We start from the raw sequence: 21,854 nt of genomic DNA, 5'->3' as shown, positions 1-21,854 counted from the left end.
GACGGCGGTATTAGTAATCAGCAATGTTTGGCCAAAACAGAACCAGATACCAGCGCCAATAAATTTACTTTCCTCTCTACAAAGCTATTTGTGGAGCAACTAGAGCACTACACTTTCCATACTAATTTGTATTCTGTGTTTTTTTGCTGTTATCATGTATTGTCTATTGTTGCTGTATAGTTGTGGCGTGATGTAAGGAAAATAGTATTTAAAAGCTGCTCATCGATGATGTGTTCCTGCTGCGTGTATGTGTAGATAGTCATGTTAGGAGAGTTTGTGGAAAGAAGCGGTCTGATGACTGCTTTATTGTTTAGGCTTTGATATCTATTTTACCTTTCACCACATACCTTTGTGTTTCATTCACTGAGCGTGACAGGATGGTTTTACAGTTATACAAATATTTGACATTACGTGATTAAGAGGTATGTCTTGTAGGTAGGCATATGTGAAGAAATGACATGGTAAACATTGATGAAGCAGTTGCCTGCGGCAAGTGAGAGAATGTTTCTTTGTTAATGAGTTGTAGGGATCTATCGGGTGCCATGTTGGTGAGAAGTGAAGAAGCATATATTATAACAAGCAAAGGCTTTTCATGCATTACTAGATCCACTGATAGGTCATGGTTCTGTCTGCCAGCAAGTTGACTGCTATGTAAAGGATCACATGGTATTGCGACAATGACTGTAATTCTAAAAGTAGTGTAAAAAGTATCATGCATAGATTTTGGAGTTGAGGTGAAATGGGGTTTAAGGTCGCGTCCAAGATCATTGCACTTATCACTGCTTATATAGTGACATGCATGCAAGTGTGTGTGTTTGTGTGGCTGCTTGTACTAGTCTGGACTTATGCCGATTTATAGTGCTAGCCCCCTGAGAAACCATGCCGCAGTTTAACATGAATTTCCCACTCAGTATACTGACTCCGAGCCGACCAGTCCTTGTTTTTGCCCCTTATGCCAAGTGCCAGACAGGGTGACAACAAGTACCATCTTTTAACGTCTTTTGGTTTGATGCGGCCGTAGATTGGAGAAATGACCTTCCTCTCTCCGGGGGGATGCTCTACCCACTAGACCACAGAGCCGGTCTATAGATTTGGGAGATTTGGGGTATTCAGGGTCAGAATAAGTCTCCAGTAACCTATGCCTTTCGTAAGATTGGGTTATCAGGCTTTTTGACTTTGATAGTGTGTTACACCCTGATGGTGTGGGTTGCTCATAATATCAATCCCTTGCTTGTCTGGTATGGACTCCATTGTGCCCAGACTGCTGTGACATTGCTGAAATGTTGCTGACTGACGTTAAACAACAAACAAGCAAATGATATTGCAGTAATATTTGTAAAAGCGTTGACCAAAAATCATTTAAACGATTAGCATTTGTGTACAAGTCTTGTTTTCTATCAAAACAAATTATGTGATTGTCGATAATGATTTTGTTAGAGAAAATGGTGGATGGAATGGGAAGAAATGGTCCAAAATAATTCTGTCTGAGTGCTCTTTTGAAACATTTGTGTGAACAGTCCAGGAGAGATGTTTCCGATAGTACTCATTGATTGGTCTGGCTCAAAGCTAGATAATACAATGCTGCTAAATGATCAGTTACTATTACAGCAGCCATTTCATAATGTCAACACACAACTCTCCAGGCATCCTGGACTGTGCCAGACTGTGGTACACAGCTAAATGTCTCTTCTATTCTAACCTGGAATCCCTACAGTGCTCTTGCCAGGAGTTTGTAGTACCCACCTAAATGTCTTGTCTGGATTTTTCTTCTTTGTTTATTGTTTAACACGGGGCGGTCGGATAGCCAAGTGGTTAAAAGCGTTCACTCGTCATGCTGAAGACCCGGGTTCGATTCCCGACACGGGTACAATTAGTGAAGCCCATTTCTGGTATCCCCCGCTGTGAGATTTGCTGGAATATTGCTAAAAGCGGCGTAAAACCATACTCACTCACTCCCTATTGTTTAACACTGCACTCAGCAATAATCCAGCTATATAACGGCTGTAAATGATCCATTCCGGACCAGACAATCCAGTGATTGATGATGTGAACGACGATCCACGCCATCGGTGTACAATGATGCTTTCAACCAAGTCAGCAAGCCTGACCACCCACCGGATCCATTTGGTTGCCTTTTAAAACCAGCATAGGTTGCTAGAGATCAATTCTAACCCAAATTCCCCTGGGGGGAAAAAAACATGTCTAAGATCCCTCCAGCATGTTTGGAGCCAGGATCTCCATGAGTAGTGTTCGTTGTGTTTCCCTATTTATGTCAACTCATATTCAATATCCTTATTATTAACCACGTGCCAGGTATATAAATTCAATCATGCAGATGATCAACAAAGCAGCCTCAATGCATTGCTTTGGGAGACTCAAGTGGAACTCATTTTGTTAGAGAGATCCATTTTGGATGGAATCAAATTTTTGTTTTGTCTCCAGAGGCAAAGAGATGGGGTTTGAATATGAATTTTTGGCTATGGTATATGATGTTATGGAAATCAGATTTGTTGTGGGCAGATTGTGTATCTCCAAGGAGGCCTGTTTGGTATTCATCTTGCGTATGTTGGTAATTGTACATAGCTTCAGATGATTCTGTCAAGGGTTACCTCAAGTTCAAGATATACTTATAAGTAGACAGAAAATTTGATTTTGGGGGTTGTTTCGAAGAATATTTGCTTAAAAATATATTTTACTGATCGATATTCAAATGAACTAAAGAGATATCCAATGATCTAAGGATAAGAGTTGTATCTCTTAGATGCACCAGGATCTATTGAATGTGGCTTGAATATGATCCTTGGTTTGTCAGTGGCGTTAAAACCAACTCACTCACTCACTCACTCACTCACTCACTCACTCACTCACTCACTCACTCACTCACTCACATGGTTAGAAGACATGATGTGGAAGAGAATTCCAGAGTGCCTGCCAGAGTTTTGTACACGGGGGATTAAATACAATAATTTCATTTGAAAACACTTCCTACCCAGAAGAGCACTCCAGTCAGTTGAGCCAATTGTTTCGATGTGACAAGTCAGTAAAAAAGCATGGATCTGTGACCTTTGGAGAAAAATGGACAAAGTTGAGGAACTATTATGCAATTCCTCGTATGTTAGGGTAAGAACTTATCAACCCTTGTATGTCATAATTTGTGCTCTTCTGGGAAGTATTTTTCAAATGAAATTACTGTATTTCTGAGTGATCAATCTGTGACAACAACATAACTGCTGGCTGATTTGTCTATGCAAATTTCCAAACTGTCGGGAATAATTGGCTATTTAATTGATTGTTACCAATGATTGATATTAAAACTTCAGCCACGTCCCAGCGCTGTCATGCCCATGGTGTGGCGAATGTACAGGCTAATGTTTTTTTTCTGTGCGAATATTCAAATCCATCTATTTTCAGACCTTCCTTGCTTTCTGATGTTCTCAGATTGAAGCTGCAGTGCATTTATGAGATAGATTTGTGCATTGAACATGCAGGGATTTAAAGCATGTACTTTTGTACATCGAAAGGTGAATATTAGTAGAACTGTGGAATATTGATCAAAGAGGGCTCTGGAGGACTCTTTTATCCCACTTGAAGTGAGACACCTCTCCATGATGTAAATCTCTGGAAATCACGCTCACAAAAACACACACTTTTGTTCTTGCCTCTGACTAGCTTAGAACAAAATGCTCTGAAGTTGCTGCCACTCAGATAATTTGGAATCATTATGTGGTGTTTTTTTCTCGTTGTCTGTTTCTTTCATCAGTTACTCCTGCTGAGAAAATCATTTTGATCAAATGGCATCTGAAAATTTGTTGCCAATACAGTCAAGACAAGACAGAAAGATTTCTATTAATACATCAGTTTGTATCACAGGCAAATCCTGAAACACTGGTACCTCTTGCTTCAGATAGGATATCACTCTCGCTACAGTATGCCAGATGTAGTCAGCATGTCTGAATATTGCATTAGAATCATTACAGATTGAATGTACATGCATCAATTATCAGAAGAATGGTTTGGAATTGCAATACAAAGACAGAGATGACCTTCATCCAGTTGTATTTAAGTGTAAGAGGGAGGCCAAGAACAATCAGGTAATCAGGTAATTCAGGTAATCCCACAGAGCCATTCTTTCACTTGCACCCCAAAAGTTCTGTATTGCAGCTGCTAACATATCATCATTGCTGTAGCAATTATGACTCACAAATCTGAAAAACTTACATCAGATCTAATCAAGGCATCCGAATTGAACATTGTCAAAAAAGCAATTAAATAAAAAAGAAAGGTACATGTTATCTGAAAAACAGTATTTTTATCATTTTTCTTAAGGTAATGAGAGACACCAAGTAAATTGGATGAAACACCTACTGTTAATCAATTTGGCAAGAAAGGTGTCAAAGACCCAATGCGATACCTATGAAAGCTGCCTCTTGAGTGAAGGTGTTTAGAATGTGTCCATGCCAAGAATAGGTGTTTGTGAACGGCTCCTTAAATGGAGGTGAGAAGAATGTTATCAGATACAAGGACAATGGAACTGTGAACTGTCCCTTTAAGTGAAGTAGCAAGAATGTGGTCCAAGTCAGCAATAAAGGCATGAAGCTTGGAAGCAGTGCTTGCTCCTTAAACTCAGTCATGTTTTCACGATGGTGCTGCAACAAATTGACTTGCTTTCATCAGGCTACAGCGGCTTCCTGTAGGAGACTGCTGTGCTGCAGCCTGTCAATGCCTGGTGCTCCTGTAGCAAGGGTTTTGTTGCCAATTGCTTGTCTACTTTGACCAGGCCTTTCAATTCATTAACCATTACTTTCTGTTGATTCCTATTGAACTGATGGTCCCTTGTCATAGCTGGAATTAAGATCAGTATTGACCTTTTCAGGAATAGAAGCCTTGGGAAGGTATTTTCAGATGACATAACTATTGCATTTCATTTTCTGGTACAGAATGATTTAACAACTTCTCCGGACTGAAATTAGTAAGTGCATTAATTGAAACAAGCAACCTAAAACAATGATTGAATGAGTTTCATAAACTTATAAGGTGGCAATCTTGACTCAGTCTAGTCACTCTTAGGTTCAGTTGTTGGCGAGTGAGCGAGTGAGTATATTTTGTGCTGCTTTTAGCATGTGCATATCTATTATCTGCCAAATCCATACATACCCTAAGGCATGCTGAAAGTGCTACATTATTACCCCGGTCAATGGATCAGTGTACACTCCATTTTCATTCTCAGCTCCCTGAGGAATATACAATGCAAACTGCCTGTGAGGCGGTAGAAGGTTAACAGTCCATCTCATCCTTCCAGGTACACCGCCTCCGTGGTCTAGTGGTAGAGCGTCCGCCCGGAGAGCGGAAAGTCCGGGGTTCGATCCCCGGCCGCGTCATACCAAAAGACGTTAAAAGATGGTACTTGTTGTTACCCTGTCTGGCGCTCGGCATTAAAGGGCGAAAACAAGGACTGGTCGGCTCGGAGCCAGTATACTGTGTCTGAGTGGGGTATTCATGTTAAACTGCGGCATGGTATCTCAGTGTGCTAGCACTATAAATCGGCATCAGTCCGGCCTAGTACAAGCAGCCACACACACACGTGCATGCACGTCGCTATATAAGTGCAATAAACTTGGACGCGACGTTTCACCTCACCTTCCAGGTACCCATTCTATGCTGGGTGAACACAGGTACATCACATCACAGAATCACATGTGCTTCAGTGTGGGGCAGGATCAAAGCCACAGAAACTCCTAGGAGTCAAGCTGGCAAATGTGGTCACCTATCCAAGTGTTCTCCAGGACCGGAGCCTAAAGTCTTCACCTGATGTGTGACCTGTGCGCTGACACAATATGTTTTGTTTGTTGTTTAACGCCACACTCAGCAATGTTCCAGCTATATGACGGCGCTCTGTAAAGAATCAAGTCTGGACCAGACAATCCAGTGATTGACATCATGAACATCAATCCACACAATTGGGATATGATTACATGTATCAACCAAGTCAGTGAGCCTGACTACTCGATCCCGTTAGTCGCCTCTTATGACAAGTGTTAAGTTTGAGAGTCTAAGAGCATCTAATATGCCCTGTGTCAGGTCGCTGAGCATCTAATATGCCCAGTGTCAAGTCCCTGAGGATCTAATATGCCCTGTGTCAAGTCCCTGAGGATCTAATATGTCCAGTGTCAGGTCCCTGACCATCTAATATGTCCAGAGTCAGGTCCCTGAGGATCTAATATGCCCTGTGTCAAGTCCATCAATAGCTTCCTCCAAACCACACGGCCAAGGGGCTAAAATCAATCATAGAAAATAGGTTCAAGCACTGACATAGCTGTAATACCTTAAAAGCCAGCAATGGGATACGTGTCCCAGGACTCATGCATGTATAAACTGGCCTTTCTCAGAACTTGGGATTATCATTGATATGAATACATGTTTGTGTTAAGGTCCTGCTAGCATTGACTTGCATCTCAGGGTAACCCAGCTCTTAGCTTAGTCGTACTTACAACTCCATATGTAAGGCTTGAACCCGATGGTGTTTCAAGGAAACATTGAATTACAGTTTTGCCATTGGGGCCATATAGCTTTAATGATGTTTCTTTGGGACTGTTTGGTTATGCACATCCAAGGGATGAAAGACAAGTTTCTGAAAGTTCCATACGTTTCTGTGCATCTATCATGTATATTGCCATAGTATGATATAGTCCTCACTAACATGTAGTGTGCTGGGGTTTCAAATTACCATCGCCTGTGTACAGTAGTATTATTTACAAGTTGGACAAGTTCACATCATTGGTGCATGACCATGATCTCGCATCTTTGGCTAAACATATCTAGTATACCATCAGCTACAGCTGTGTCTCTTGCCTTGACTTTTCTGTGTAGAGTTTTTCCCCAGTAAACTATGTTTTGTCAGTTGAGTTGACAAAAATAGATCGTGTGGTCAGGTTCGGTGACTTTGCTGATTGTGTCTCATCGTGGCCAGATGCCATAGATTTTTGTTCATACGTCATCCACTAATTAATTGATTAGTTGAAGGCTACCTTTGGGGATTCCGGGCTAGAATAGGTCCTCACTCACTCACTCACTGTTATCTCACTCACTGTTATCTCACTCACTTACTCACTCACTCACTCACACACTCACTGTTATCTGTCTAGGGATGTCTAAATGCTTCAATTCAGCTTAAGTATTGGCAAGTAGATATTTTAACCTTTGCTTCAGTTTAAGTTTTTAACATTGACCAGCATAATTTTATCATGTACTAGCTGCTTTGTGATATCTAATTTGAAGTTGGGACATTGTATAAACATTGATAACAATAAGTGTTTTAAATGAATATTCTGGAAGTCCCTGCTCATTCTGTCCTGATAGTTTTCTGAGCATATGTAGGTTTGTGACACCGGATTGATTGGCTTTCCCGGCTGAAGAAGGCTTCCGTGAGACGTGATCAGGTGGCCTGAGAGTCTCCATCTGATTGCCTGTCTGTAGACTGGTCTCTGTCACACTGATCTACTGGGACCTGGAACATTCTGAATAGGATAAAATTATGCCACAATTTATTTGTGTTACAAAATGTCTGTTATGAATCCTCTGACTCAAATGTGATTTCACAGTCGGTCTCCAGAATGGTATATTCAAATCCTCCATGCAGCATCGAAGATGGTGTCACAGTCAGTCTCCAGAATGGTATATTCAAATCCTCTGTGCAGCATCGAAGGTGGTGACACAGTTGGTCTCCGGAATGGTATATTCAAATCCTCTGTGCAGCATGGAGGTGGTGACACAGTTGGTCTCTGGAATGGTATATTCAAATCCTCTGTGCAGCATGGAGGTGGTGACACAGCCGGTCTCCGGAATGGTATATTCAAATCCTCTGTGCAGCATGGAGGTGGTGACACAGCCGGTCTCCAGAATGGTATATTCAAATCCTCTGTGCAGCATGGAGGTGGTGACACAGCCGGTCTCCAGAATGGTATATTCAAATCCTCTGTGCAGCATGGAGGTGGTGACACAGCCGGTCTCCAGAATGGTATATTCAAATCCTCTGTGCAGCATGGAGGTGGTGACACAGCCGGTCTCCGGAATGGTATATTCAAATCCTCTGTGCAGCATGGAGGTGGTGACACAGCCGGTCTCCAGAATGGTATATTCAAATCCTCCATGCAGCATGGAGGTGGTGACACAGCCGGTCTCCAGAATGGTATATTTAAATCCTCCGTGCAGCATGGAGGTGGTGTCACAGTCGGCCTCCAGAATGGTATATTCAAATCCTCTGTGCAGCATCAAAGGTGGTGTCCCAGGCAGTTTGGAAATGGGTGTATTTCCCCCTAAGGAGAAGCCTTCCTTCACTTTTTTAACTCCTTACAGTCTCACAAATACTCACCCAGTTTAACGTCCCATCAGTAGGGCCAGTGAAAATGATATCCTTGTTTCAATCTGAAGTCCACACCAGACAGGCCAGACAGGCTCACAGACATAGACAATAGATATTTGTTTATTACAGCTTCAAGGTTTGCTCTCAGCAGTAGCAGAAGAGATGTGTACAACCTGAGAACCTGAAGTATTTAAGCCTAGAATCTAGTCTAGTTTGGAAAGGAAGCATTCTTGAGGAGGTGAGGTCCAGCACTCTGGGAGAGGTGGACTTACAAACACCGAAGTACTAGTATGGGATACGACAAGGACTGGTCTACTCAGTTAGTGTATTGTGAGAGGAGTATGCATGTCAAATTGCAGTTTGATATCTCAGTGGGCTGGCACTATAACACCAGCATAAGTCTGGACTGGTGCTAGCAGCCTCCATGCTTGCACACATGCACATAGTTGTGTAAATTAAATCATCTTGAACATGGCATTAAGCCCAGGTTAACATTATCTACTTGCTTGGATAATGAACCCATGAGGATCCAGGGTAGAATAGATCTTCAGCAACCCATGCTTGCTGTAAGAGGCGACTAAAAGGATCGGGTGGTCAGGCTCACTGACAATAATGGACAATACATCAGACTGTTTACTGACCTTTAGAAGGCTAGAAGTTGAGGAGTACTTTGTTTGCCTACTGACCATGATTGTTTTGTTGTCATGGTATTCACGACCGTCCCACCTGTTTGTTGCCGCGATATCTCAAGAACTAAACACTGGATTGTCTTCATATTTGGAACTATGGTGTATATACAGACTCCGCAGACACCAGTCGGTTTTGGTGACCTTGACCCCATTTTCAAGGTCACAGCAGGCAAATCTGCTTTTGGAGTTGGAAAACGGTGTTGCCGCGATATCTCAAGAACTAATCGCTGGATTGTCTTCATATTTGGAACTATGGTGTAAATACAGACTCCGCAGACACCAGTCGGTTTTGGTGACCTTGACCCCATTTTCAAGGTCACAGCAGGCAAATCTGCTTTTGGAGTTGGAAAACGGTGTTGCCGCGATATCTCAAGAACTAATCGCTGGATTGTCTTCATATTTGGAACTCTGGTGTATATACAGACTCCGCAGACACCAGTCGGTTTTGGTGACCTTGACCCCATTTTCGAGGTCACAGCAGGCAAATCTGCTTTTGGAGTTTGAAATTGGTGTTGCCGCGATATCTCAAGAACTTATCGCTGGATTGTCTTCATATTTGGTACTATGGTATATATACATACTCCGCAGACACCAGTCAGTTTTGGTGACCTTGACCCCATTTTCAAGGTCACAGCAGGCAAATCTGCTTTTGGAGTTTGAAAACGGTGTTGCCGCAATATCTCAAGAACTTATCGCTGAATTGTCTTCATATTTGGTACTATGGTGTATATACAGGCGGGGGACATTTCGTCACTTTGTGACAAATACTTGTTTTGTTTGTTTGTTTGTTGTTTAACGCCGCACTCAACCAATATTTCTGCTATACGACGGTGGCTTGTAAATAAACGAGTCTGGACCAGACAATTCAGTGATTGACGTCCTGAGCATTAATCTATGCAATTGGGAGAGGATGACATGCACCAACCAAATCAGTGACCCTAACCACCCGATCCCATCAGTCGCCTCTTAAGAATAATTCTAACCCGGAATCTTCACTGGACTGAATATCCAGCAGAAAATATCAAGTGTTTAAGATCAGAAAGGCTGACAGCTTTCAGAAGGTCTCCTTGTTTTCATATCAAGCAAGCACCAACTGACAGACACTTACATCAGGGCCCTGCTTCACAAGAGGACATGGCACAATGATTGTATTGTTTTCTTTATGGCAATGACAGCACAATTATGTCTCTATAAAATACGCTCAAGTTAACAAGTACCAAGTCCATCCGAGTCCCACATACTGTGTTTAGAATACATGATATGCTTGCAATAGTTCGGACTAGACTCAATATATCTTTTCTTTTGGAAAGATGCTCAATGTCTTTGTCTCGGAAGGCCTGATGTTACTCAGAAACCTAACCGATGCTGCCTAGTAACTGAAGAATGTCACTTGTGCACATGTGTAGAATTTAATGGCGCATGTAGCCAAACCATTGAAATGTGTGAAATCCTCAAGTGACCAGAATGTGTTTCTTGTATTGATTTGGATGAAGTCAAGGTGAAATTCTGAGCTTCCATAAAAGGAATTTGATCGTTAAACAGGAAATAAAACCTTACATTTGGAATAACAAGGAAGTCAAGAATCGATTATGTGGCTATGGACATGCTGCATTTCCCAGATTTATATCTATGCAAGAGTTACAGAATCTGTTTTGGGGGTGTAATCCACACCAAAGTTGCATCATGCAGTTCTCTGCCCGAGTCAAACTTTGTTTTTGTTGACCGCCTCTGTGGTCAAGTGGATAAAGCGTCTGCCCTGAAAGCAGAAGGTATGTGGTTTGATCCCCAGCTGCGTTATACCAAAAGATTCTGAAGGGGGTGCTACTTGTTGCCCTGCCTGGCGCTCAGCATTAATGGGATAAAACAAGGGCTTGACGGCTTGGTGTCAATATACTGTGTCTGACTGGGGTATCCAAGTTAAAATGTGGCATTGTATCCCAGTGGAATAGTACCCTTGCCATGTGATGAAGTTTTGGCAGAGGTCATCAAAGGTTATGAGACAAAATTTAACTTTCCAAACTGCTAGTTCCAATCGACAGGATTCATATGCCTATTATTGGACCAAGAGAGGCCTATGGAGATAACCTAAATCGGAACGGGTGGTATTCATTGATTATGCAGGTCTTCTGTATGTTTTGCTGTCATCGGTATGTTTGAGAGACATAAATATATGAAGGCCTGGTCGTCTCCATGATCCCATAGTTTTTTACCGACTCTGAAATATTCCAGAGGGGTGTCAATATTTCCTTGTCCCCCAAATTAGTGATGAAAGTGTCCCTTCCAGACACCGATATACATACCAGCTGTAACACAAGGTGCTGGAGCTGGGTTTGGAAGCCTTTCTTTCTAACACAAGAAAAACCTGCATGAATATGTAATGCTCTTTGAGTAGAGCAAAATTGATAATTGAAAATACCTTTGGAAGGTTGAAAGGTCATTGGCGAGGTAAATTTGAATTTGCTTGCACCACCATAGCTTTCTGTGTGATACTCCATAATATTTCTGCGACAAATAACCAGTTATATATGATGGTTGATGGAATATTAATGATGATGAAGTTGTTGGAGATCAGAGAGCATCTACAGATGACACCGACAACCTTCCATCTGTCCAGGACCAACCTATCACATAATGGAAGCTTTTGCTAGGAATCATCTGTGATTTATTCCTGAAACAGATTTGAAGACAATATTGGTCTGAGAACATTTTTTAGACTCCCAGAAGCTGGTGCAAGATGCAATAATTAAATGTGTGATACCATACAATTCCAACATACCATACTTATTAGCAACACTGTTCTGTTGAAGTGTAACCTAATACATCCCATACACCTAACTCACAATGTGTATGTATGCAGAACTCCAGAATAGATCCTGTGTATCCTGTGTATTTGAAGTCTCAGAAAGATATCCAATAATCACATTTTGAAATTTCTGTTCTAAAGGTGTAATGATCTACAGCCTGTATTACTTTAAGCCTTCCTCCAACATTAAGCTGAATATGCTGTGATGAGACTGACATACTATTTTAAGTGTGGTGTCAAACCCGACTCACAAATTCTCTCTTTTCTCAGTTGAAGTACATGAGAATGACCTTCACCAAACGTTTTTAGACTCTTGTCGTGCAATTTGAAAGATGCAATTTTTAAACATGTCAAAAGGTAAAATGTACAAAAAAATAGTTTTAGAAAATCTTAATTAAATTTCTCAGATCTCTTTTATGTAGTCTTTTCCCAACTCAAAAAGAGATTTCTAAGGAGGTTCAACTTTCCTTTGCCTCCCAGATAGAAAAAGTAAATTTAAGTGTGAAGTAAGTCCAGTTAAGTTGCAAGCATGTTGTTACATGGCTGGTGATCAAATCCATTATGTGTCATGGGGAAATCAATGTTCAAGTTGCAGAATCAGGTCTACCAGTCCTCACTGGAGGTCTTTTTAACACCGACTGTGATCACAGTGTCTACTGCCCATGTAATCCACTCCACAGTGAGGTGAAATGGGGTTTAAAGTCGCGTCCACACTCCACAGTGCAACAACCAGAGTCTCAGAGTCTCCATTGCAGGATCCAAGCCAACAGGATGCATTGCTTTTTGCAAAAATCATGACATTACCAGAATTTGGAATAAAACTATTCCGTTTCATGCCAGTTAATAATATTTCAAGGTTTTTTAATTTAAGGTTCAAAATTAACTGTTCACTATGTTTATGGTACAGAGCGTCAGATAACTTTTTGAGCAATTGAGTTTTTACTCTAGGGCTTCTATTTTTCATTTTTCATTAGGTAACCAATATTTTTTCACTCCTCTATTCATGACTCTATTTGGTATTCCCCCTAAAGAGTGAAGATTTTAATATTTAAAAAAAATTGAATAAAGTTTTAGATGTACATAACCATGATAACTGTTCTAAATATATAGACTTGACTCGGAAAGTACATAGCCCATAATTGTGAGTCGGAAATTAGCTCCTTTGTACACATGCTGAAAAAGCTTCATTGGGTATTGACGCGTGCTGCTTTTGTACATTTGAGTTTTCATTTAATGCATGCATTTCTGTACGCAAGTTAATTGAAAGTAATTGGGTTTTGAATATTTTTGGGGGTTATTTTACGCAAATACACTGCTTATCTGTAGCTCTGTGGTATTCAGTATACAGACTTTGGTGTGACAGTTTGTCTGCAGAAGCAGGGCAGGGTGAAGAAATGTTTGCAGTATTTATTATTGGTATTAGCTCAGTATGGAAAGATGTTGGTAAGTTTGTAATAGTTCTTGAATGAATCATTCTCCCTTGATTTAGGCACCGCCTCTGTCATGTAATGGATAGAGCAGAAGGTCACTGATTCAATCCCTGGCTGCGTCATACCACAGGATGATTAAATATGGTACTTGTTGTTACCTTCCCTGGCATTTAGGGGATACAACAAGGTCAGTGGTTCGATCCCTGGCTGCATCATACCAAAGGATGATTATATATGGTACTTGTTGTTACCTTGCCTGGCATTTAGGGGATACAACAAGGTCAGTGGTTCGATCCCTGGCTGCGTCATACCAAAGGATGATTATATATGGTACTTGTTGTTACCTTGCCTGGAATTTAAGGGATACAACAAGAACTGTGTCTGAGTGGAGTAAGTTTGTTAATCTGTGGAATGATATCTCAGTGAGCTACCACTATAAAACTGCAATGATCTGGACAAGTTCAAGGAGCCACACTCATACAGACACATGCACACAAACACACACACAGACGCACACAACACTAATGCACATGTGCATGCATGTCGCTGTATTTGTGCAATAATCTTGAATGCGACGTTAAGCCCCGTTTCTCCTCGCCTCACCTGTGGGTTTAGATAATGACCATCGTTCATGTACAAAGTGCCTGGAATTGTTTAGGAACAGTAATAAACAACTATTACATTGATTTCATGACTTGCTGCGATGTAATAAATTCTGTTGGGAAACCTTTGAGTTGGCATTGGCTAATTAAGATAGGATCACAGCGGCTTGGGTGGCCTGAGTTCCAAGATGGATTGTTATCTTAAAGGAAGTGATTATGCTTTTGTGTAGTGTCACATGTGTTCACAATGTGTGACAGTGTGAGATACTTTGTGTAAAGTTCAGAACCATGATGAATCTGTAGCATATGTGTCCTTTCTATGGTAGATCTTACTGTGTATTCAAATGTGTTTATTCATCATGTTTGTTTGTTTGTATATTGTCAAACACCACACACAGCAGCATTCCAACTATATGACGGCAGTCTGTAAATAGCAGTTTGGACCAGACCATCCAGTGATTTGCATCATGAGCATTGATCTATGCCTTGTTGTTTAGCGCCACACTCAGCAGCATTCCAGCTATGCGAGAGAGGACTGTAAATAATCGAATCTCAGCGTTAGAAATTGGCAGGCTCCTATCCTGTCCATTTGTTACAGTAGCATTAGAAATTGTCACTAGTCCTGTAGTCCTTGCCAAACTGCCACATAGTTAAGGTATCATAAGGACTAGTAGAAATTTGCCATTTTTAAGGATTTTGCAATATGTTATCATTATAAGAACCAGTGGACTAAAAATGTTAGTTTCTACCACTGAATCTGAACCAGACAATTGAGTGATTGACATCATTAACTTCGATCCACTCAATTTGGATACGATGATGTGCATCAACTAACTCAGCGAGCCTAACCACTTAATATTGTTTGGCGCCTCTTAAGACAAGTATTGGTTGCTGAAGACCAATTCTAAGATTGAAACTTCATCGGACTGAGTTTCACAATTGGGATACAGTGACATGCAATATAGGTCATAGGCCCAGGTTACAAAACCATCCCGTGGAGTGAGGAAATATAGCATTATGATGGAGATTGGTGGCTAGTTTCAGTTTTAGGAGAACACTGAATGTTTGGGAATACAGAATAATTACAATACACAAACATCTGAATAAATCATAAATATCACAAAGAAGTGAAAAATGATATTCATCTTCAACATAATAATGCCTGCCTGGCAGTGAGGGGATAAAACAGGGACTGGTCGTCTCGGAGTCTGTATACTGTGTCTGAGTGGGGTATGCATGATAAACTGGGGTTATGGTATCTCAGCGTGGCACGGGTTGTCTGAGGCGCCGCGATTCGCTGTGCAGAATTGCGTCTCTTGGGCATGCTAGAAACCTATGATTGTGGTTTCGAATCCCGGTTCGCCACGATTATGTTTCTTGGGTTGTCAGCACCATACCCATATTCGTGGGTTTTACCAAGGTGGTAAACGTCTGAGACCTGCATCACTTCGGGCTTTACTCCCACATCCAGCTGACACGCCGTGATATAACTGGAATACTGTTAAAAGCGGCGTTAAACCCAAATCACTCACTCACTATGGTATCTCAGTGTGCTAGCATCATATAACTGGCATTTATCACGACAAGAACACATGCAAGAACACACGCATGAACGCATGAACGCATGAACGCACGAACGCACACAGACACAAACACACATCACTATACATGTACAATATTCTTGAACACGATATTAATCCCCATTTTCTCCTTTGTATTTATGTTAACATCACCAACTCATCCCTTAAAAAAACTTCCCTAAGAATAGAAAGGAGTACCTAAGTGTTCTAAGTAAGCAGCCACAGGGGATTAAGAACAAACCCCAAACATAAGATGCACAGCATGTACAGCAGTATAATGTATCTGTGTCAGTCGTCATCTCAGCCACAGGATCATATAATAGTGGAAACCACTCAGAATACATCGATTAACATCATTTACTTAAATGTTGTTTGTTTTGAGGAGTTTCTGATGTATTTAGATTGATTTGAAAGTCTTGCATCACAGTTATCTAAAATTGATAACCAGTTCTGCTGAGCAAATATAACAATATACAGGCAACAAATGCTAGTCATCCTGAAATGTGAAAACATCATGAATGTCGACATGACGTGGATTATCTTTGAAATCATTATAGAAAGTCACATCTGCAATATCTTTGGGCAGTGAAATGTTAATCCTGTTAAAATAGATGTGGAATGAAGCTCAACTTGATCATGCGTAATGGCTGTCAGTTATCTATGCCCGATGCCATCGTACGTCAAGCCTGACATTCACACTCATTAGAATCACCCCGAAATTGCATCTGCGCTTGTGTAGAAGTGTGTAAGTCCTGTGAGGAAGTGGAGCCTCTTCCAGGGCCTAAACGTTTCCATGCCACACAAGACTGGATCAATACTTGGCCACATCTCTCAGATATGTCTGTGTTACAGAGTGTCACAACTTTATGCAGCTTCCTAATGTCTTTGCTGGAAATAAGTCAAGGACGTCAACAAGGAGCCAACTTCATTTTCAGAAGCACTGCAGAATATTAATGGTGCTTTCACTGAATTTGTAAACACACAAACAAAGTCCTTTATTGAAAACAAGTTGAAGGCTCCTATCCTGTCCAATTGTTACCGCAGCATTAGAAATTGGCACTTGTCCTATAGTCCTTGCCAAACTGCCCAATAGTAAGGTGTCATAAGGACTATTAGAAATTGGCACTTGTACTTTAGTCCTTGCCAAACCGCCCAATAGTAAGGTGTCATAAGGACTATTAGAAATTGGCCATTTTGTAAAGGTTTTGCTATATGTTAACATAATAAGGACTACTGGACTGAAACTGTTAGTTTCTACCGCTGTAAGGGTTCATTTATCATGTTGTGTCATGTCGTCTCAATCGTATGTATTATAAGGCAACAAGGTGTGTAATTGCAACCCAAACAAAAATATTCCTGAAAATATACCATTATCAAAAATTCTGATAATGACTATGGCTTCATGGAAGCATTCTCTGTGTGTTTCTTACATCTTCCTCACAACTGTTCCAATACCATCTTAATGGCGGTTGTAGCATGGAACAAGTAGTTGGTTTGCTTCGACTCATCAGTGGGCTATCCCGTTCCAACAAAGACACAGAGACAAGCTAATCACGCTCAACAAAAGCCGAAAACAGCATAATTACATTCCATCAATACAGCACACGCTGACCACAGATCTTTCTGATAACCAAAGGGAATATCGTTGCCAATTTCCCACTTACTACACAACGGTAATTGGGAATGATAATACACTCTCTTTAGGTCGTTTAACGGTAAAGCTAGTCTTCCATGGATTTCTTTGAAAGTTTGATTGGCGTAAATGGTATCCAACTGGAAGTGATTTCTTTTTCGGGTTGTGTTTTCACATTGACGAAGATGCCTGCCTTGCAGCGTGTCTTATCAATCAGCATTAGACTCAGAAAGAAGGCACACGTTGCGATCGGTAGATTTCTGCCAGAATCATACATGTTACAATTTTCTTTGATGTTCTAAGCACTGATAGAAGAGAAAATTCACTTTCAATGTGTGCAAATTTATAGTTTTGATGGATCTGGTGTGACATTTACATTACCCAATTGTTTCAGACAATCTGATTTTTCAAATTTCTTCAATATTTTAGTGAATTTGAATGACCTTGTGGATTCATAACAATGAGGTCACAAATGATTGATATTCTGTTTCTTTGTAAGACTAACACTTGTGCCTGTGTGTTGGATATAGAAATTAGATTAAGACAGAAAGGAAGGGTTTTATTGTGACAGATGATTTGTTTGGTGATTTTACTGTGATCATTCTTTTCCATCCATTATAAAAATAGAATGACGTTTACGATTAATCATGAGTATTTGCTTCAGAGGAGAAAAATTGATTATTCAAACATTGAAATTGTTTTTCCAGACATTATTTTGTAGCTTATCTTAGCAGAACCTGCTGTGATATCAAGATAAGATTTATGTGAGAGACATTTGAAATTTGAATAATGTCTTAATGCATTTATCCATCCACAAATGAGTAGAATCGATTCCAACATTCTGAGGTGAATCTAGATGTCCAGATTCTAACGTCCCTACTTCTCCCATGATGCTCAGCTTCATCTGTACTCCTGTGTGTCCTTCCTGAGTTCCAGGAGTCTGCAGTGCATCACAACTGACGAGGATTATGATGGTTCCATCCTCCCATTTGCTTCTTATTGTGATGGAAAATAAATTTACAATATTAATTAAATTGTCCTTATTGAAGCTCCTCAAATGACTATTGAATTCAGATTAGTGTAAAGAAACATGTTCACGAGAGATGTGGAGTACACACTTTAAGAAATAGTCCCGTCCGAAAAAAAGGATGAAACATAAAAATAAGAAAGCTTAAGACAGACATTAATCTGCAGTCTAGATTAATGACTTCTTGTCTTTGGCTTCCAAGGACATTGTCACTGTTGATCTTTGAAGGAAGTACCCTTGGGATTTATTGCTGGAGAAGTCAGGCATGTTTTCCTCTGCTGCAGTCTGAATGAATCAGGGTGCACTGCCTCGTCAGATAAACAAGGTCAAATTGTTATGTAGGAAAAATGATTTTTCTGGCAAGTTTGTTTGCCCGAGCCGTGCAGAGGATCAACGTTTGATGCACATTTTGTCTTTTCACATTGACAACATTATAACAGTCACAAGTCATTTCCTACCTCATCACTGGACCATTCATTTTCATTATATTGACTTGGCAGGTATTTTATTGAGGACAAACTTTACACATTTTCAGTTCTGAAAGGGTAGTGTTCTTCAAGGAAATAATTTATCTCAGTATTTTGTTTTATGCTTCAGGTATTTACAAACATCACTCTAAGATCTGTTATGATGCGTGTTTGTCCTCAGGTTAAGCATTCAAAACACCTACAACATTCTGTGCATTTGCCAGGAAATATACCAATACTTCAGAGGACATGAGAACATCATTCTTTAGAATTGCATTCCGTTGTAGATCCTACACATGAAAACATCGCTCTACAGTATTGCATTCTGTTGTAGATCCTACACATGAAAACATCGCTCTACAGTATTGCATTCTGTTGTAGATCCTACACATGAAAACATCGCTCTACAGTATTGCATTCTGTTGCAGATCCTACACATGAGAACATCATTGTACAGTATTGCATTCTGTTGTAGATCCTACACATGAGATCATCACTCTACAGTATTGCATTCTGTTGTAGATCCTACACATGAGAACATCATTGTACAGTATTGCATTCTGTTGTAGATCCTACACATGAGAACATCATTCTACAGTATTGCATTCTGTTGTAGATCCTACACATGAGAACATCATTGTACAGTATTGCATTCTGTTGTAGATCCTACACATGAGAACATCATTCTACAGTATTGCATTCTGTTGTAGATCCTACACATGAGAACATCACTCTACAGTATTGTTTTCTGTTGTAGATCCTACACATGAGAACATCATTGTACAGTATTGCATTCTGTTGCAGATCCTATACATGAGAACATCATTGTACAGTATTGCATTCTGTTGTAGATCCTACACATGAGAACATCATTCTACAGTATTGCATTCTGTTGTAGATCCTACACATGAGAACATCACTCTACAGTATTGTTTTCTGTTGTAGATCCTACACATGAGAACATCATTGTACAGTATTGCATTCTGTTGCAGATCCTATACATGAGAACATCATTGTACAGTATTGCATTCTGTTGTAGATCCTACACATGAGAACATCATTCTACAGTATTGTTTTCTGTTGCAGATCCTACACATGCACATGGGAACTGTGGAGAAGATGCCAATCACCACCGGTGGCTCCCCTATCCAGATACGCTGCAAGAACTTCATGTGCATCATCTTTGTCATCCCCCGTGAGCGAGACTGTCACGATATCTTCACTTCCCTTCAGGAGCTGTCCAGGCCAGGTCAGTCAGTCAGTCAGTCTGTTCTGTTAACACAGTCCGGGAGGAGATTGTCAGTCACTGGTCTGGTTGTGTGTCACAATCCTGCAGGAGATTGTCAGTCTCTGGTCTGGTTGTGTGTCACAGTCCGGCAGGAGATTACCAGTCACTGGTCTGGTTGTGTGTCACAATCCTGCAGGAGATTGTCAGTCTCTGGTCTGGTTGTGTGTCACAGTCCGGCAGGAGATTACCAGTCACTGGTCTGGTTGTGTGTCACAATCCTGCAGGAGATTGTCAGTCACTGGTCTGGTTGTGTGTCACAATCCTGCAGGAGATTGTCAGTCTCTGGTCTGGTTGTGTGTCACAGTCCGGCAGGAGATTGTCAGTCTCTGGTCTGGTTGTGTGTCACAATCCTGCAGGAGATTGTCAGTCTCTGGTCTGGTTGTGTGTCACAATCCTGCAGGAGATTGTCAGTCTCTGGTCTGGTTGTGTGTCACAATCCTGCAGGAGATTGTCAGTCTCTGGTCTGGTTGTGTGTCACAGTCCGGCAGGAGATTGTCAGTCTCTGGTCTGGTTGTGTGTCACAATCCTGCAGGAGATTGTCAGTCTCTGGTCTGGTTGTGTGTCACAGTCCGGCAGGAGATTGTCAGTCTCTGGTCTGGTTGTGTGTCACAGTCCGGCAGGAGATTACCAGTCTCTGGTCTGGTTGTGTGTCACAATCCTGCAGGAGATTGTCAGTCACTGGTCTGGTTGTGTGTCACAATCCTGCAGGAGATTGTCAGTCTCTGGTCTGGTTGTGTGTCACAGTCCGGCAGGAGATTGTCAGTCTCTGGTCTGGTTGTGTGTCACAATCCTGCAGGAGATTGTCAGTCTCTGGTCTGGTTGTGTGTCACAATCCTGCAGGAGATTGTCAGTCTCTGGTCTGGTTGTGTGTCACAGTCCGGCAGGAGATTGTCAGTCTCTGGTCTGGTTGTGTGTCACAATCCTGCAGGAGATTGTCAGTCTCTGGTCTGGTTGTGTGTCACAGTCCTGCAGGAGATTGCCAGTCACTGGTCTGGTTGTTCTGTCACTTTGGTATATTTAATCAACATAAATGTAATATGACGACTTTTATAATTAAAGTTCATCTATTGTGAAGATCTTAAAAGAAAAATCAACATGGCAGATAGTATGCATGATTGAGTGGACTTCCCACTCACATATGTGAATCTCATCCCTGATGCTCTCACCTCGTTGGGACCAGGGCCCTGATTCAAGGTGACAGTAGCACTATGACTGTCGTAACTTTATTGACTTACGACAGTTGGAGTGCTATTATTGCTTTGTGAAACAGGCCCAGGAGATCAGAGCAGGTGTAAATCAGTTCCTGCTCAATCTAAGATATGCAGGTTAATGCTGTCCCATTGTAAATCAATTGTATTTGCTTTCGGTGTATTCTAAAAAAGCATTTGCTGCGTGCTGCTGTTATCCTTACAATACTCTGAGCAGCTGGCAGAGTAGCTCTCCAGTGTGCTGCTGCCTCCTCCTACATCACACATAACCGATGTGCCATCACTGACACTGGCCAGGACTGTCACGTGTGACTGCCCAAGTCTGTAACACTGATTGATAGACTCAAATGGAATTGGCTGTTAGATTATTTCAAGGAAAAAGTCCATATGAATGTGGGTCATGTCATGCCTGTGGTATGTTACTTGTTGTTTGTCGCTTCACACTGAATGTATTTTTGTTTGTCTTCTTTATTAATGAACTAGCTACAGCTGTTCATCAGAACTGTACAGATGGTATACAACTTCATCCAGACATTGTCAAGCTTTTCCTTCTGTTATATGCTGATGACATTATCATGTTTTCAAGTACGGTGAAAGGATTTGCAGAAACAAATAGCAGAATTAAAAGTTCATTGTGATAAGTTTAATTTGAAAATTAATACAAATAAGACAAAAATGGTTGTTTTCAAAAAAGGTGGCAAATTATCAAGGTTTGAAAAGTGGTTATTTAAAGGTCAGTGTTTAGAAGTAGTTAAGGGTTATAAATAT

General features: G+C 40.9%; 1 protein-coding gene across 5 annotated transcripts in view; it reads left to right on the top strand.

The window, feature by feature from the left end:
* LOC124137488 (myotubularin-related protein 6-like) overlaps window positions 1-21,854 on the top strand; it is a 107,491-nt gene that overhangs the window by 59,307 nt on the left and 26,330 nt on the right. For all 5 annotated transcript variants that reach the window (XM_048387640.1, XM_048387641.1, XM_048387642.1 and 2 more), the window contains exon 3: window positions 19,677-19,839. In XM_048387640.1, coding sequence (XP_048243597.1) covers window positions 19,677-19,839 — 163 coding nt within the window. The remainder of the gene's footprint in view (window positions 1-19,676; window positions 19,840-21,854) is intronic.

Source organism: Haliotis rufescens, unplaced genomic scaffold, assembly GCF_023055435.1.
Source record: "Haliotis rufescens isolate VD_foot unplaced genomic scaffold, xgHalRufe1.0.p SCAF_7, whole genome shotgun sequence".
Taxonomy (NCBI): Eukaryota; Metazoa; Mollusca; class Gastropoda; order Lepetellida; family Haliotidae; genus Haliotis; species Haliotis rufescens.
The sequence above is the reverse complement of the archived record's forward strand: the minus strand, read 5'-3'. Positions and strand labels throughout refer to the sequence as shown.